The sequence below is a fragment of the Plectrocnemia conspersa genome, unplaced genomic scaffold (assembly GCF_051122295.1).
Source record: "Plectrocnemia conspersa isolate PC_06_02 unplaced genomic scaffold, ASM5112229v1 ptg000013l, whole genome shotgun sequence".
NCBI lineage: Eukaryota > Metazoa > Arthropoda > Insecta > Trichoptera > Polycentropodidae > Plectrocnemia > Plectrocnemia conspersa.
The window spans coordinates 2,279,161-2,296,115 of record NW_028277177.1 but is presented as its reverse complement, the minus strand read 5'-3'; the positions used below and the strand labels follow the sequence as shown (position 1 = coordinate 2,296,115).

The 16,955-nt window shown below is 29.8% G+C and overlaps 5 protein-coding genes and 1 long non-coding RNA gene across 6 annotated transcripts in view; 4 read left to right on the top strand and 2 right to left on the bottom strand.

Annotated features, from left to right (window-relative positions):
• Positions 1–16,955, top strand: part of LOC148226975 (uncharacterized) — a 135,318-nt gene that overhangs the window by 71,103 nt on the left and 47,260 nt on the right. The gene's annotated exons all lie outside the window — the stretch shown is intronic.
• The window catches only part of LOC148226978 (uncharacterized), an 86,667-nt gene that overhangs the window by 44,392 nt on the left and 25,320 nt on the right, over positions 1–16,955 (bottom strand). The gene's annotated exons all lie outside the window — the stretch shown is intronic.
• Faa (fumarylacetoacetate hydrolase) lies at positions 342–5,093 on the top strand. Its single transcript, XM_088201168.1, has 9 exons — positions 342–528; positions 1,207–1,314; positions 1,384–1,502; positions 1,788–1,928; positions 2,257–2,366; positions 2,432–2,587; positions 2,658–2,864; positions 4,627–4,772; positions 4,839–5,093. The coding sequence occupies exons 1-9, from the start codon at positions 445–447 to the stop codon at positions 5,028–5,030; spliced, it is 1,263 nt and encodes a 420-aa protein (XP_088057294.1). The 5' UTR covers positions 342–444; the 3' UTR covers positions 5,031–5,093.
• Positions 5,042–8,815, bottom strand: LOC148226982 (fatty-acid amide hydrolase 2). Its single transcript, XM_088201167.1, has 11 exons — positions 8,726–8,815; positions 8,373–8,612; positions 8,189–8,315; positions 6,757–6,928; positions 6,567–6,691; positions 6,415–6,504; positions 6,123–6,354; positions 5,882–6,065; positions 5,690–5,812; positions 5,486–5,623; positions 5,042–5,430 (listed from the first exon to the last, which is right to left on the bottom strand). Exons 2-11 carry the CDS (start codon positions 8,601–8,603, stop codon positions 5,284–5,286), a joined length of 1,569 nt encoding a protein of 522 aa, XP_088057293.1. The 5' UTR covers positions 8,604–8,612; positions 8,726–8,815; the 3' UTR covers positions 5,042–5,283.
• On the top strand, positions 10,271–11,261 carry LOC148226981 (TBC1 domain family member 31). The gene has a single exon (XM_088201841.1). It carries the CDS (start codon positions 10,314–10,316, stop codon positions 11,259–11,261), a length of 948 nt encoding a protein of 315 aa, XP_088057967.1. The 5' UTR covers positions 10,271–10,313.
• On the top strand, positions 11,987–16,056 carry l(2)10685 (5-methylcytosine rRNA methyltransferase l(2)10685). The gene is made up of 10 exons (XM_088201413.1): positions 11,987–12,158; positions 12,231–12,417; positions 12,475–12,718; positions 12,784–12,959; positions 13,070–13,192; positions 13,263–13,446; positions 13,963–14,083; positions 14,160–14,284; positions 15,662–15,799; positions 15,872–16,056. The coding sequence occupies exons 1-10, from the start codon at positions 12,081–12,083 to the stop codon at positions 16,017–16,019; spliced, it is 1,524 nt and encodes a 507-aa protein (XP_088057539.1). The 5' UTR covers positions 11,987–12,080; the 3' UTR covers positions 16,020–16,056.

Sequence of the window (16,955 nt, the reverse complement as noted above, 5' to 3'; positions counted from 1 at the left end):
AGCAACTAGTAACACTGTGTGACTACTTTAATCTTAAGCAATTGATTAAAGTTTATTGTTGAAAATATAGATAACTGCTATAAATAAACAAAGTGCGATTAATGCACTGCTTTTATAATACATTTATAAAATGTTGTTAAATTTTTAATTGAAATAAATATAAAATAATATAAATTATTTTTACACAAAAATCCACATTTTTCTCTTTTATAAATTTACATTTCTTAAAACCCTTTTCTTCGTTAATTATCATGGTAACGCATGTGTATAAATTACCCCACGCGGTCATCAGCGGGTCAGATGTTCAAGGTTAAATTTTATAGTACATGTTTGCTTACGCCGAGAGTTGTTTGCCAGGTCGCAGTGAAAATACCATCTTATTGCTCGCTCAGTCGCTGAAGATACAGATCGTTTTAACTTCTAAAAGTTGTATTATCTGAAAATATGGAGTCTTTCGTTGCGATACCTGCAAATTCGGATTTTACGATTCATAATCTTCCTTACGGCGTATTCACTTCTTCAAAAAATGTAAGTAAACATTTAGTTAAAAAATAAAATTTCCCTTTATTTTTTTTTTTGCTATGGTAAATCTTTGCTTTTTATATTAGTTTTAAATCATAACATGTATTGTAGTGACCTGAAACCATAAAATATTAAATTTTAATTTTCTCATTCTGATATATGAAATTCGTTCATGAATTATTATTTGCATGAACAAACATGTTTTCCATGCGCAAATCATGTCCGTGATCTTATTAAACTTGATATTTTTATTAAAAAAAAAATATTTGGCCATTGTTCCTGTGTGTTACATAAAAAAATAGTTGTATTTGAATTAAATGCAAGAGAAACTATAATATATGCTTCTTATTCATAAAACTCATTACCTATAATTTGAAATCGCCATTATTTATTTGGGAATTTATGGTCCAGTCTTTTTAATATTTCTTTTGGACAGACCACTAAAATGCCGTTTTTTTCTGCACATGCACCAAAATATATATCCATTAGATTTTATAACTTGTTTAAAAATATGTATTATACAAGCTGATTTTGATTTATTATTATTTATGTGATTTTGGGCTATCACCGCATCTTATTAGGGAAAAAACTGTAGAAGTCGCCATGATAATTTACTTGTCAATATTTTAGTTATATTTTTTGTGACAAAGTTTTATTAAAAAACTATAAAATTAAAATTTTCAGGCCGAACCTCACATTGGAGTCGCTATTGGAGATTTGATCCTAGATTTAAATGTGATTTCACATCTTTTTGAAAGTCCTTTACTCGTCCACGTACAAGATGTCTTCAAGGTTCGTTTATTTATTATTTGTATATGTAGTTATTTATTTATAATTTACATAATTACAATTACTTTATAGCAACCAAACCTGAACGCGTTGATGGCACTTCCCAAACCTCTATGGACTCAAATCAGGCAAACCATTCAATGCTTATTGCGCATAGAGAATGAAACACTTCAAAAAGATCTCTTTGAAAAGTAAGCGTTATTATTATACGTAGAAGAGAATTTAAATGAGCAATATATAAAATAATTGTTCCATAAAATGAATTGTTCATGCATTACTGTTGGACAGATTAGGTGCGAGCGAGCGAATAGTAGTCAGAACTGTGAATAATGAATAACTTTCTGAAGATTAACCTTACATAAATGCACAAACAAATTGTTTTATGGAGCAATGTATTTAATTCAATGCACATATCTTTTAAAATCGCATCTTATATGTACAATAAAATATTTTTTAAGTACATTATATATTTTCAGAGTGTTTGCTCAGCAATCGGATGCTACGATGCACATGCCAGTTGCGATTGGCGATTACACTGACTTTTTTTCTTCTATACATCACGCAACCAACACTGGAAAGATGTTCCGAGGCGCAGACAATGCACTTTTACCAAACTGGTAAGTTTTAATAATATGTTTTTTTATGTAAAGAAGATTAACGTTTTTTTGTGCAGTTATGAATTTATTGATTGAATATAATTGTGATAATAAAGTACGTTTTCAATTTGAATACAATAAAAGATGAAAGATACAAAATTATGTCTGCGGAAAAAAAATTGATCTGGTAGAAAGTATTCTGTTTTTCTACAATTTTATAGTTAATAAATAGTGTGTATTTTTCGTTTATGTATTATATTAACTTGATATTAAAAGTGTATTACATAAAAACATTTAAAGGTTTTGTGCAGAGTTTTACATTACAACTAATTTTTCATTGCATATTTAGGAAACATTTACCAGTCGGCTATCACGGCCGTGCCAGTTCCGTAGTTATAACCGGAACTAATATTCGAAGACCTCGCGGACAAGTGTTGCCTCCTGGTGCTAAATTCGGAGGTAATTTAGCTTATTTAATTTAATTTATTTAATATGTACCTTTTAAAACATTTATATATTTTCAGAATGTGATCCAATTTTTGATATTAGCCGTACAATGGACATTGAATTGGAGATGGCGTTTTTCGTCGGAGGTCCTCCAACTAAGCTCGGTGAAAGGATTGATGTTCAAAAAGCCGATGAACATATCTTTGGAATGGTTTTGATGAACGATTGGAGTGGTGAGTTATCAATACTTTCTCTAAAGGCGAATAGATAGTGAATAAAGTAGAATATAATTTATAATTTCAGCTAGAGATATTCAAAAGTGGGAGTATCAACCATTAGGTCCGTTCACTTCCAAGAGCTTAGGAACGACCATTTCTCCGTGGATTGTAACCATGGATGCTTTGAAGCCATTCATTGTGCCTAATTTTGAACAAGATCCTCAGCCCTTTGATTACTTAAAACACGATGATCCTTACAACTTTGATATTAAATTGGAGATTGAATTAAAACGTAAGTTCATCTTGGATATATTTACTTATATTCACGTGCAAGACAAGTGCATGGATACCTAAAAAAATATCTATTGGATGAATGAGGCTCTTACTTGTATACTTTCTTACACAATGTCTGATCTGCTACAGAACTCATGCCATTTCAACACTTTCTCGTCAGCTTGTGTACTTGCTGGAACTGAGCACACCATTGAAGCTGTTTTCAGGGGGGGGGGGGCAGCAAAAGTTGCCTAGTCATTAGTCGTTTTTTAAAAATTCCATTTCATTAAGATTCATATTATTCCATTAAATGGCATGAATTTTTCTGGTCAAATTCAAGGGGGTCTTTGTTTAGAATCTACGTCAAAAGCAATAAAAATAATATGTAGCATAAATTACATCTAACAAGGCAGTCCTTCGAGCATCGGTAAGGCGCAAGAGAAACAAAAAACACAAAAGTTCAACAAATAGCTCATTATTGAAACGATTATGTAGAAGCGAATCTGAATTCTTTACATGTTTCAAAATACTTCAGTTCAAAAAAGGTTATAGAACTGTCAAAAGTTTGCTTTGCATGGCTGCATAAAAAAAATAATGGTAGAATATCAAAAAGAATTAATTTATTTTAATGTTTTATTCGATCGTTTAATGCACTTTCTGTTTAATGGCCGCTTGCAGATAAAAAAACGGGACGAGTAACCAAAAGATATCCGTCTATAAATTGCAGCAATTTTAAACGGTCGTCTATTATTCCCGTCGCAGTGGGAACTCTCGTTACCGACGGCGCCGACACGATTTTCTTGCTTTTGACGTGAATTTTTGACTTCTGAGAAGTAATAATTGTTTTTGCGCCCTTCTATTGGCCAAAATTCGGTTTGAATATACTTTGACTAATACTCTCATATCAGAAGTTATCAAATTTTTGAACATAGTATAATATCAAAGTGCAGACAAACTATGGAGGAATATGGAAAATGTAATGGTTGTCTTAATTTGTGTTTTGGACTTGATATAATGAAGGTTCTAAAACTCTAACTAGTTTTAGAACTTTCATTAGGTTAGGTTTGGGTTTGAACAGCAAATGTACGTTTCGCAACTGTCAAATTGAGTTTCATAGACATATGTTAATTATTCTAAATGAGTTTTCTATGACACTTCAAGTTTTATACTCGAAAAAAGTTCTGAAAGTTTCTCAACTTAAAAAGTTTTAATTTGCTTTTCAAAGTTTTTATTATTTAGATTATCTAAAGTAAAATATTTCAATGTTCAAATCTTTTTATGAGAGGGATACCATTTAAAGGTTAAGAAACAGCGAACCGGTTGTTAAAAATTTGGCAACCCACCGCTATCTATTGGTGAAAATGTATTCCAATATGATTTCACAGAAATAACATATTTTAAATAATATTTTCGAGATAGATTCGAGACTGTTTTTTTAGAATTATTTTGAGGGAAGGGGGGAGGGGCAAATATTGATTTGTCATTTTTCGTTTATTGATATTTCCATTTCATGAAGATTCATATTATATCATAAAAATGACATGCATTTTTCCGACCAAATTCTACGGGGGAGGGTAATTCCCCCACAAATGATATCTCTGGCTGGAACGACAGACATGCATCACCACACCGAATTTTCATTTATCGATTAATTTTAAAAAAAAATGTCAGAATACCTGCTCAATTTTGGTGCATGTTGCAAATGCGGCAGAAATTTTAAGCTACTGCTGTATGTAACACTACTGTCAATTTGACTGTGTTGAATTTATATTTTTAAATAGCTAAAGACGGACCTTCTACTGTCATTTCCCGAAGCAATTATAAAACTCTTTATTGGACTTCTAAGCAACAGTTGGCTCATCATACCGTTACTGGTTGCAATGTGAATCCTGGTGATCTGATGGCCACTGGAACCATTAGTGGAGATGTATGTATAAACTAATTATTACTTGAAACTGTGTGATGTGGTACATATATGACTTTGTTTTTTTAGAGCTCGGATTCTTTCGGTTCAATGCTCGAACTTTCCTGGATGGGCTCTAAGCCCGTGATGCTGAAGAACGGAGAATCTAGAAAGTTTTTACAAGACTTTGACACAGTCACTTTGAAAGGATACTGTGAAAATGACGAAGGATTAAGAATTGGATTTGGAGAATGTGTCGGGCAATTATTACCAGCAAATTAAAAAATCAATGATTAAAAATTGTTTAAAAATAGTTTTATTAACAATAAACAATATCAAATATTATTGCGTTTTTAAGTACAAAAATTATATACTCTGTCTATTACGCACAACAGTAAACAACATACATAATTGAGCTACCGAAACATACACTTACAATATAATGAACAACGATAAATGAGAATTGATTACTTTCACCATATATGTAATAAGTAGTTAAATTGAACAGAGTATACATTTCATTATAATTAAATGATTATTCGATAGTATTGCACGGAGGAACAAATCCTTGGAATGATTCTTCAAGATGCTTAGCGACAGCGAGGCACAATCTATCGTTGTAAGGTGCCGATACTACTTGAATTCCCAGAGGAAGACCTTCGCTATCTAAGCCGAGGGGAACCTGAAATTTAATTAATTAAATACGATTCTTTAAAAATTAAATGAGGAATGAATACCTGTGTTGATGGGAATTTCAAAGCGTTGAAGATACACCAATAGCTAAAATTAAAAGGGCGAAGGAACGGAGTATAATGATAAGGTGCTGTTTGAGTGGTGCTATAGAAAATCAACACGCCGTTCGATCCAAGAGTTTCCTAAATAAATAAAAGAGCAATAATAGTTAATAAAAATTAAAAGATAAATTATTTAGATTTTTATACCAATAGTTCTTTTCTTAATTTTTCATATATAGGTAAAGCCCACTCTTCTTTTACTGGCGGAAGAACCTGTGCATCTAAAAGTCCAATGATTCCGGCGAAAGTGAATTCGCTAGCACCGATTAACTAGAATGTATTGATCCAATGTAATTTATATAATATGTACTCATCTAACAAAATATTATAAAGCTATACCTTCTTCAAAAGCTCAATGATTCCATTGGGGCGACGCCTCATATTCCCTAGAAGATAAGGAAAATCTTGCGGCTCTCTCGACATCCAATATCTCCACAGCTTATACATGTATTGAAATCCCTCACATTTTACCTCGACCGGTGGATTATTACGTGCGACAGTTTCTTTTAAAAGTTCAATTACTCTAAAAGTTCAAAAGATTAATACATCTCCAGTGACTGCTATTTGACATAAATATTACTGATTCATAGCGTCTTTGACTTCCGACTGCACCAAACTGCAACTGTTATCGTTAGTTTCTTTAACGTAATAATAGTTTAATTTGGAAAGATCAACAGGTTCGTCTAACTTAAGCTGCTCGCCTTTTTCAGCTGTTAATATCTTCAATATTGGTTTCAAATCTACACTATGCTTTACAATGGGACCCACTGATACCATTGAGTTGGTCTCTAGACCAGAGCGGAAAGTACCACCTAAACAAAACAAGCATCGATTAGAATCAATATTATGTTCATTAAATATTTACTTAGTACCTCTCATGTTTGTTGTAGAAGCAGTTGGATAATGACCGAATAATCCACAATAATAAGCCGGCATACGAGTCGAGCCGCCGATATCAGAACCTGAATGTTAAATTAGATAATAACATAATACTAGGCAACGGTATTTTAATATGTTAACATACCAAGTCCTATAGGCGAACAAACTGAAGCTACAAGAGCAGCTTCTCCTCCCGAAGATCCGCCGACGCTACAGCCAATGTGGTACGGATTGCATGTTTGACCAACGACCATATTACGAGTCTCTTGCCTGAAATTTCATTTACGATCATATTTTGAACATCTAAAAATTAATTTATTCATACCTTCAAATACCATTTATTTATTTCTGGTACATTTGAAACAGCAACGAGGATAGCTCCGGCCGCCTTCATGAGTCTGATCGCTTCAGCGTCTTCTTCGGCTCGAGTAGTACTCCTTTCGACTAAACCGAGAGAGTGGATCATTCCAGAAGCAGCAAAACTTTCTTTCGAGGTAAAAGGAATACCTAAAAAAAAACAAATATGATTTATTTGTCTGCAGAATTAAAATATTTTCCTACGGTATAGAAATATACAATGGAAATGATAATTGATCACTTGATCAACAGAATATAGATTTAAATGTATACTCTTTTAGAGAATCGCTTACTATTAGGCATTCATGATTAAGCAATGGTAATGCTTTATAGTTGAGAGAGAAAGTTATTACACATCTTTAAAAAAAAATCCTTTGAGAAAAAGATTTCATGCAGCTGATTTACAAAAATAGCAAATTTAAAATTAATTTTTAATTAACTAACCGAGACTAGATTATTAGATTTTTCTTTGCACGATTTTTTTAGTATGTGTCACTGCTTCTATTTATTAACTTTACTCTACGGTAAGGATAGCAACTTTGTATGCTCTATTCTTAATATATAAAGGCATTCCAGCTATTAATTTTGCTATACTAAAGTGAGGCAGAAAAAAATGTTTGTAATATTGCTTTACTCAGCAGGAAATAAGTTGAATTATAAACACTGAAATATTGGACTTAAAAGCTCAAGCATCTGCATGTTTCATTGAAAATATTTCGTAACCGATTTGGATGTTCTATCTCAAGCTGGTAACAGAATGAATTAGGCTATAAACAATAAGCTTAAATTTGTTATCACTTTTAATAAAAACCACTGACTATTTAATTAAAATACTAAGTAAGATAATAAATAAAGGCCTATATATATATGAATATGAAAATTTATAAAAAAATAAATTAGTTTTGGTATTGTTGATATTACTGTTTATGACAAAGTTACTGACCATTTATATTTATAATAATCTATATCATTTAAAAGTTATTGTTTTTTTATTTTGTGCCTTTTTTTAAATTAAAATATGTAACCTTATTGAAATGTAAAATATGACAACTGAAATTAAACGGTAATTTTATATATATGTACATATAAATCTAGTTAACTTATATTTATGGAAAAATAATCAACAGGAATTGCACAATTTTTTTACTTTTTATTGTTCTTAGAATTAGATATAGATAGTGTTACTCTGCAAATAAATTTCATTACGTTTGAAAAGGTTAATTTTTACTAGGGACGCTGTCCAAAATACAGATAAAATGTATGCAATTCACTTATCTTTGAGAGCCAATTGAAAGTTATATATTGTATAAGAGGTGCAATAGACAGAAGTACGGGAAACTTATTTTTGTTTACAGCTTCTAGTACGAGCGAAAATATAAGTTTTTGGGCAAATTAATAAGAATAAATTACCAAGGAATGGTTTTTTATCAAATTCTTCATCTGATATGCCTGCGTTTATTTGCCTGTCGACTTCTTGAGCTTCTTCGATGGCTTTGTGATAGCGTTCATCAGTCACAGCATTTATTATTGGATTTATCTAAGACAGATACAAACATTATTACTATCAAATAATAAATAATTGATAAAAACTTACTAGTTTGATCCTTTCCACGCATATTTTAACAAGATCCTCAGATTTTAACTGTTTCTTCCTAATCTTTTGAGCCAGAGACGTTGCACTCTCCAGTAAGATTTTAGAGTTTTTATCCAAAGGTGGAAGTACTTCTTTTTTGGGGTCCCAGTATAGAGAGGCCAAGAAATCCACCACAGTATCAAACTGCTCACGCAGCCAAATGAGTATTACCAAAAATATTCCTTTTGCCATCGCAATTAACTGAAAATTATGCAAATATTACATCGATAATCAATTAAATAGAAAGTTATACTTATATTGGTAAATATCAATTAGACAACAATAAATGATAAATGAAAGTCCAAGCTACATACTTTTTAATACTTGTAATCATCAAAAACACTTGAGTTTAAGCAACTGAACGTCGTCTAAAGTACACTTACACCTATAAGTGGAATTTAACTAACAATGTTGCCAGTCTCAATAAATATGATAATAATAATTTCACCTGTCATTGATTTGCTTATTTTCGTACAGGTGTAAACTTCGAGCAAAAACATAAAATGGAAATCTCAATAAAAATACATATTTCATAATATTTTGTTTAATATTTTGTTTAAGAATTTTTAATTTAAAATAATTCTCCTTCGAAATTATTATTGCTATTAACTAATTAAACACATTAATAACACTCAAAGCAATCAGCTTGATTAAACTGAATAAAATTATTTCTTATGAAATCAAATCATTAAATGTAAATTAATAAATAATTTATATATCAAGAAAAAAAAAACATATGCATTATTATAAAATTAAATTTTAATTTCTACTGTTCTATTTTACTCTCCGTTTACTTATTCAAAAGCATACATTTTTATTTCTTGCTAACAACAGACATGTTATTTTCCAATATGGCAATTATAGTCGGGGTTTGTTTTGGATACCGTAGTATTTTGTTAGTAACGCTACTAACCGGTATCTTTCATTACCAATATGTCCACAAAGACTAGTTTCAAACCAAACAAACACTATAAAGACGGTCTTATTCTAAAAGTACATCAAACATTCTTCAAAAACAATGGCACTGAAATAATCACATTTGAAACAGCATCTTATGATGATCTGAATGAGAAATTAGTATGTTGCGATCAAAAAGGTAACATTTTCATTGTCGACTTATTACAGCACAATTACTGGAAGTTTCCTCTAGATATAAAATGTGAAGTACTTGCATTCGATCCATTCAGAAGCAACGTTCTATTGATCACCACAATAGAAAAACCATTCGTGTTATTATTGATTGATACTAATAATACGTTTGAACACATAAAAATGTACGGCCACACATCAAAACCGAAGAGAGCTATTTATTCTGATGAAGAAAACTATATGATTACTTCATCTGAAACAGAAGCAATCTTATGGAAACTGAGCAGTCGAACAATATACTTCAAATTTATCATTGACGGATGCAATTTTATTGAACAAATTGAATTTATACCTTTTTCAAACGATATAATAGCTTCGTTTGCGGATGATACAATCAAAACATGGAACTGGAACACTTTGGAACTGACAAATAAATTACCTTCAAATGTATTAGCTAATAAATTCGCATTTACTTCTAATGGCCGAATTATGGTAACAAACGCTAAATCAAGGAGATTAGTAATTATTATGATGGACTCCCATAAAATGCATCATGTTCCATTAAAAGTTTTTACATTGGTAAGAAAGATGAAATTTTTATCAAACAACTCTAATGATGAACCAGAAAAGTATTTAATAATTCTATCAAATGATAATTTATTACATGTTTTTGATATAGATACATCAACTATAATATATACATGGCCAGATTTTGATATAAAAGATTTTCATTTAAGCTTTCATCATAAATGTATTGTGTGTATATTAAGCTCTGGAGTAATACATTTATATAATAGTTCGTTTATTGTAAATATGTTAAGAGATAAACCATCTAAAATATCCATAAATAAAGATGAATTTAGCATTCAATCAAAATGTATTAAGAAAGCCATCTATGATGTAAATAATCCTTTGTTTAAATCTAGATTAAATAATATTTTATTACATTATTACGAATATCCTATCAAGTATAAAAAAACAATATGGAAGTTATTATTAAATACGCCTAATAATAGAAATGCTTTTATTGATCTCAATAAAAGACCGTTACATCAATGTTGTGCAATGATTGATGATAATATTATACTGAACAAAACTGTGTATACAAATTGCCTCAAGAAAACATTATCTTGTTTAACTTATTGGTGTAATTTGTTAGGCAGTTGCAATTTCATTATTGAATTTGTATTTCCATTTGTTAAAATGTTCCATAAAGATTCTTTGTTTTGTTTTGAAGCACTAGCTACTATATTGTTAAACTATTGTCAACACTGGTTTGATTTTGCTCCGTTACCACCGGTAAACGTTTTAGCAATTGTAGAAAATATCATTGCTCGTACAGATAAGCATTTGCTAAAGCATTTTTATAAACATAATATATCGAGCGATGTTTTTGCCTGGAAAATGTTAAGAACATCTTTTAGCGAAGTTCTTTTATCATCCGAATGGGTGATATTGTGGGATCATATTCTGAGCAACAAACCTTATTTTATATTAATTGCTAGCGTAGCTTATAATTTAATCAATCGGAATTCAATATTGCTTCTGAAGAGAGCAAATGATTTTGAAGATTTCTTCGCATCACAAAATCCTGTAAATATGAAAGCCTTCATAGATAAATGTTATAATTTACTAATTTCTTTGCCTGATGATATTCATCCAAGACGTTATGTAAATGATTTTAAATGCTTAGATCATAGTGATTGTTACACAACATATGTCTTAGCAGCAAATAATGTGGAAATATTGAATTATTATTAAAATTAAATTATTTTTAATGTAATATATGTATATTATGATATGGAAATAAATTATACAATTGATTGAGAATTTTATTTAAAGATTTAAAATAGGCAAGAAATTAAATGGTTAGGATAAAAATAAAATCTCGGCTAGAATTTTATTAGCAGCTTGGTCATAATTATATTATTATTATTAAAATATATATTGAATATTATAATATTTATAAACGTAAGGATGCAATAAATTATTTATAATAAATATATAATGGCGCTGGTCCGAACATTGAACACCCCATGAATAACTCTCAACGAATCTATTTATTTGTATGAAGTACGCAACGAACGAACGCTTGACATATGACAATGTTACGAGCCCAACCAAGCAAATTGACCCTAAAACACCTTGATAATGATAATAACAATGAACTGCCGATATGCGAATGACAGATCGACCAGTTGTAGTAATCTTCAGCTTACAGTAATAACAACACTATACGATAACATTATTGCGAACAGAAAAAAATTGATTCTGACCATCTGTCAAAATAATTCTTACCATTTAATTAAAATTCAGACCATTTCATATTTATTCTGGTTGTTTATGTTCTAACCAATGTATTCTGGCCATTTAAATTAAATTCTGACCACAATTGTATTAAAATTCTTACCCGAAAAATACGAGCCTTAAAAATATTATAATTTATAATTTCTTACAAAATTTAATTGGTCATGCTAATTAATATTAGTGTTACGGCCAAATCTGTCAAACATATCTGACATGAGACGATATAACCTAAATTTTTTGTTACTGTAATTGTATATAAAGTACAATAAAAATATGTATTTCAATTGCTGGAAAGGGATTAAAACAACTTGGTTATATACTTCTAAAAGAAGTAAAATGCAAATGAAATGGGTAATTAATTCTTGCTTATAATTTATTATAATATATATTGTCCTATTATTTAATTGTGATTTATTTCATAAGAAACCAAACAGTAAAAAGACATCGCCAACTGATCGAGCGTTGCACCATTATGATGAATTTTACGGTTCAGTTTTCGGTGATAGATGGAAAGCAATGCGAAAGGCTTTGTTGTTGAAACAACAATATGTCGCTTTGGTAAATAATTACGGAGATACCGAAAAAACGGTTGAACTTTTAAAAACTTTAGGTGAGTCTTTATATATTTAACCGTTTTGAACGAGTTAATTGTAATTTTTATTATTAGGGGCATATGACTTGAAGGATTTGCTCGAAATTCAAAGAAAATTTAACGAAAATTGTAATATAACGGTAAAGAAAAATTACAATGACGATGAAGGTGATACGGCAGTAGAAAGTTATGCTAGCGAAGCATCCATTGCTGATATATCAAAGTTATACGGAGGTAAAGAAGCTCCAGCTGCATTGGATTTAGGCAATGTCACTATGGGAAAAATAAACGAAGCCGATAAACCTGTTGATCGTAAAAGGTATGTTTTATATTCACATAGTTTCAGTTTTAATTACAATTTTAATATGGCTTATGTTTTTTCAGTTATGAAAAATTATCATTATCTGCGAGTATGAAAGAGGCTGAAATGGATTATTCAAGAATTATAGATCCGAAACAGGGAATGGCGTCGGGTGCTTTGTTTACTTTTGTGCCGTCAAATAAAATTTTAGGAAATGAAGAATGGTTACCTGAATCACACTATTATAGTTATTATAAAAGTAAATATATAATAAGAACCACTGATTAGATTCATATTGTGATTAATTTGTATGTTCTTTTATACTATAAAATTCACTAATTTATTTACACATTTAATTTACCGTTTTAGCTGGCAAAGATTTTCCACTCATTATAGAAGAAGAAGAACTGGAATTTCCTGAACATTTAAAAGTTTACTCATTCGTTATCGACAATAAAAAATCCTTCCCTGGACCTAAACGTGGAACAAGTGGTATTTTAACTTTTATTGTTATTAACTAACTAATTAAATTATAGCTCAACAGTATTAATTTGATATACAGGTCTTTCAAATTATTTCTTAATGGACGGCGCTTCAATTCTGCCGGTGATTGCTCTCGGTCTGAAGCCAGAAGACCATGTTTTAGATTTATGTGCGGCTCCCGGTGGAAAGACACTTGCATGTCTTCAGACTATGTTACCGGGAATGGTCATAGCAAACGACAGTGTTTTGTCACGGACTAAAAGGTCAAATATTATTTATTTAATAGTTTTTTTGTGACTTATCACAACAGTCAAAAGACTACTTTATAATAGTGCCATGACCTTAAAATTTTTGTTCATAGTACTCAATATTTGAAAAATATATCATAGTAAAAGAAAGGTTTAAACCCGTTTCATCCCATATACAAAAATAAATAAATTTATTTTTATTTTACTTCAGTTTCTATTATTGAATATTTTAGACCTCTACTTTTTTTCTCTATGGTTTTTAATAGGAATATATAAGAACTTTGACGTAGCTCATTTTGTTATTCATAAATCAATGAAAATCGAAGTAAAATATTATTCATCAGGAAAATAAAGATTAATCTGTTTGAATATGTCCTATCTTTATGTTATATCGCTATATTTAGTAGGATATTTGAGGGAACAGAATTTTTTATAATATTTTTGACAAAGCATTCTCAAAAGCAAACTAAACAATTTGGAGGCATTGTGGCATTATTAAGTTATTTTTATAAAATGATTTATGTATTTCAGGATTTATCGCTTGTTGGAAGAATTTTTATATGACTACTCCACTAGTGATCGATGGGATAATACAGTTTTGGTATCAAACTATGACGGTGAAACATACTGCAATGATAATGGTTTTGACAAGGTTTAAAACATAATTCTTATATTATCACATGATATTTTTTTTGATAATTATATTATAATATATGTTACTTTTTTAGATTTTAATAGACGTACCGTGCACGACAGACAGGCATTCAGTAAGAGACGATGAAAACAACATTTTTAATCCGATGAGACTGAAAGAACGACTACAGATCGCCGAAAAACAGTCAAACTTATTATAGTAAGAATTTCAAGATAATATATTTTATTGTTTCGCTCATTCTATAGTATCATACAAATCTAATTTGCATCCTCTACTCTTCTGATATCCCTGAAATGATATCCCTGATTCTAAACCAGAAATTTTCGGGTTATCCCTTAAAGAAAAACTAGAAAAAAAACAGTCGAATCTATCCCGAAAATATTTTTTAAAATATGTCATTTCAATGAAATTAAATTGGAATACATTTTCACGGGTAGATTTATATTTTCACCAGTAAAAATATAATTTATGTTGTGTGCTAGTGAAATTTCCATACGTAGTAATACATATATACATTTACATGCTTTCATTATTTATCTACATGCAATGTCTGAATATTACAGTGAATCTGTATTTTTCAGTGAAGTTATATTTTCCTAGTGAAGTCCAAATACATTTTCAATTGTAGATATATATTTGTACTAGTGAAATTCTTCAATTTATTGGTGCTATTGAAATTATACGCTGCTCTAAAATGTCTATGAAACTCAATTTGACAGTTGCGAAACGTTCATTTGCTGTTTAAACCCAAACCTAACCTACACAAATTAACCAGACCCAAGTTGACTTAATGAAAGTTTTGAAACTAATTATATTTCTAGAACATTCATTAGGTCTAATCCAAAATCCTATATCGCTCTATAGTTTGACTACGATATTATACTATGTTTTAAAAATATGATAGCTATCCTTATTGTTATTACTATCGATTTCGCATATAATAGTATTGGTCAAAATGTATTCAAACTGAATTTTGGTCAATAGGAGGGCAGAAAAACAATTATCACTTCTCAGAAGTCAAAAATACACGTCAAAAGCAATAAAAAGATTTTATTGCTTTTTAATGAAATACCATAAATCTTAATAATAAAATAATCGACCATTGACTGGCCAATTTTTGCCCACCCCTCCTGGGACGCTGACGTCTCTGGTTTTTGAGTCCATTATGTAAGATTTTTGAGTTTGTGAGTGGTGCTGTGACAAAATGTCAGATCCTTTATACTTTGTCCTTCAATGAAACTAGGACGAATGAATAGAATGACAATTTAGGACCAATCATACTACTGTTTAACTGTGCCTCTGTTACATCCCTTAGTAAAAGCGTAACTTTCAGGTCATTTGTGGGCTACCATCCGATAATTGCAAAGAATACGTACAACAATAACAATGTATTGTTTTTAGGTGTGTGTCTCGATGCTTTTGAAAAGAAAGTTTTTATATTGTGGTGATTGATGATAACTACTGTCTTCCAAAACTCGTGTTTTGTTTACTTAATTGTTGTATTTTTCTAGAGAGCCAAAATAAATAAATAGATTATCATAAAAATATATTTTCAAATTTATTATATAATTCTAGTAACGCTTTGAAGCTGTGTCGAGTTGGAGGTAGTGTTGTGTATAGCACTTGTTCGTTTAGTCCAATTCAAAACGATGGAGTTGTACATATGACTTTGAAGAGAGCATGGGAAGAAAAAGGAATTTCAGGAGTGATAAAGTAAGTATTATTAGAGAATAAGTAATACAACTGTTCAAAAACCCTCATATTAAAATATTTTTAAAATTCCAGGATGCACAGTAAATTTATGTTATTGGCACAGGCTTTATTCAGATTTGGAATGGGAAAAGCAGCTCCCAAATACGGACAGTTGGTCGTTCCGGAGGTTGATTATAATTTTGGTCCCATGTACTTTTGTAAGATAACCAGAGTGAAATAGTTTTATATTAAAATAATAGCAAAAATAGATACTTTAATATTTGTTTTTTATTGTTACACCGTTAATACTCTAATGACATTTAAACGTAAGTACTACATTATCAAATAACATTTAAGACTGCTTAACACTTTAGTTGCCGAGCTTTTTAAAACTATTATTTAAATATTGAGATATTACATAATAAAATACTGTTATATACTCCTAAAACATATTCCATACAGCCTAATAAAAATGTGTTCGATTCTCGTATCAATAAAGGCGTATCTGGCAATTCTCGTCAAAGTAGCAAAACCGATATATCAGATTTCGGCAACTAAAGGGTCAAGAAATCAGATTGATCTTTGAAATTATATTCTAAGAAAGCTTAGTGTAATTTTTATTCTTCTTCATATTAATTGCACTGTTTTTTTATTTATTTATAAAAATATTAAAAGGCACTAATACATGCCTTAAATAAGGTTTATATAAGAATATAACAATAATAAGATAAAAATTATATTCGATTTTCATTTTTAATAAAATTAGTACGATGTATTTTAAAAATACATACATACATATATCTAACAATAATGAGTATTATAAATATAAAAAAAATAAATGTTTTTTCAACAGAATTATATTGAACATAAAAGCGAGTTTTAATAAATATGTAATTTAGCTAATTGTCTGTTTAATTTTATAATTGCCCTAGTAAAGAAATTAATATATTTTTAATACATGTATCATTGGCTTTAAAAATATACTATACATATAATATGCTATAAAATAAGAAGTGTATTAAAATATTAATAATACATAAATGGCTACTTACACTGAATAAAATTAGATTGAGAAACAAAATCAGCCATTACTGTACGATATAGGATAAAAAATTATAAGGCAAATATGCCGTTTCAATTTTAAAGTGGACTATTTTCATAATCGGAATTTCTCAAG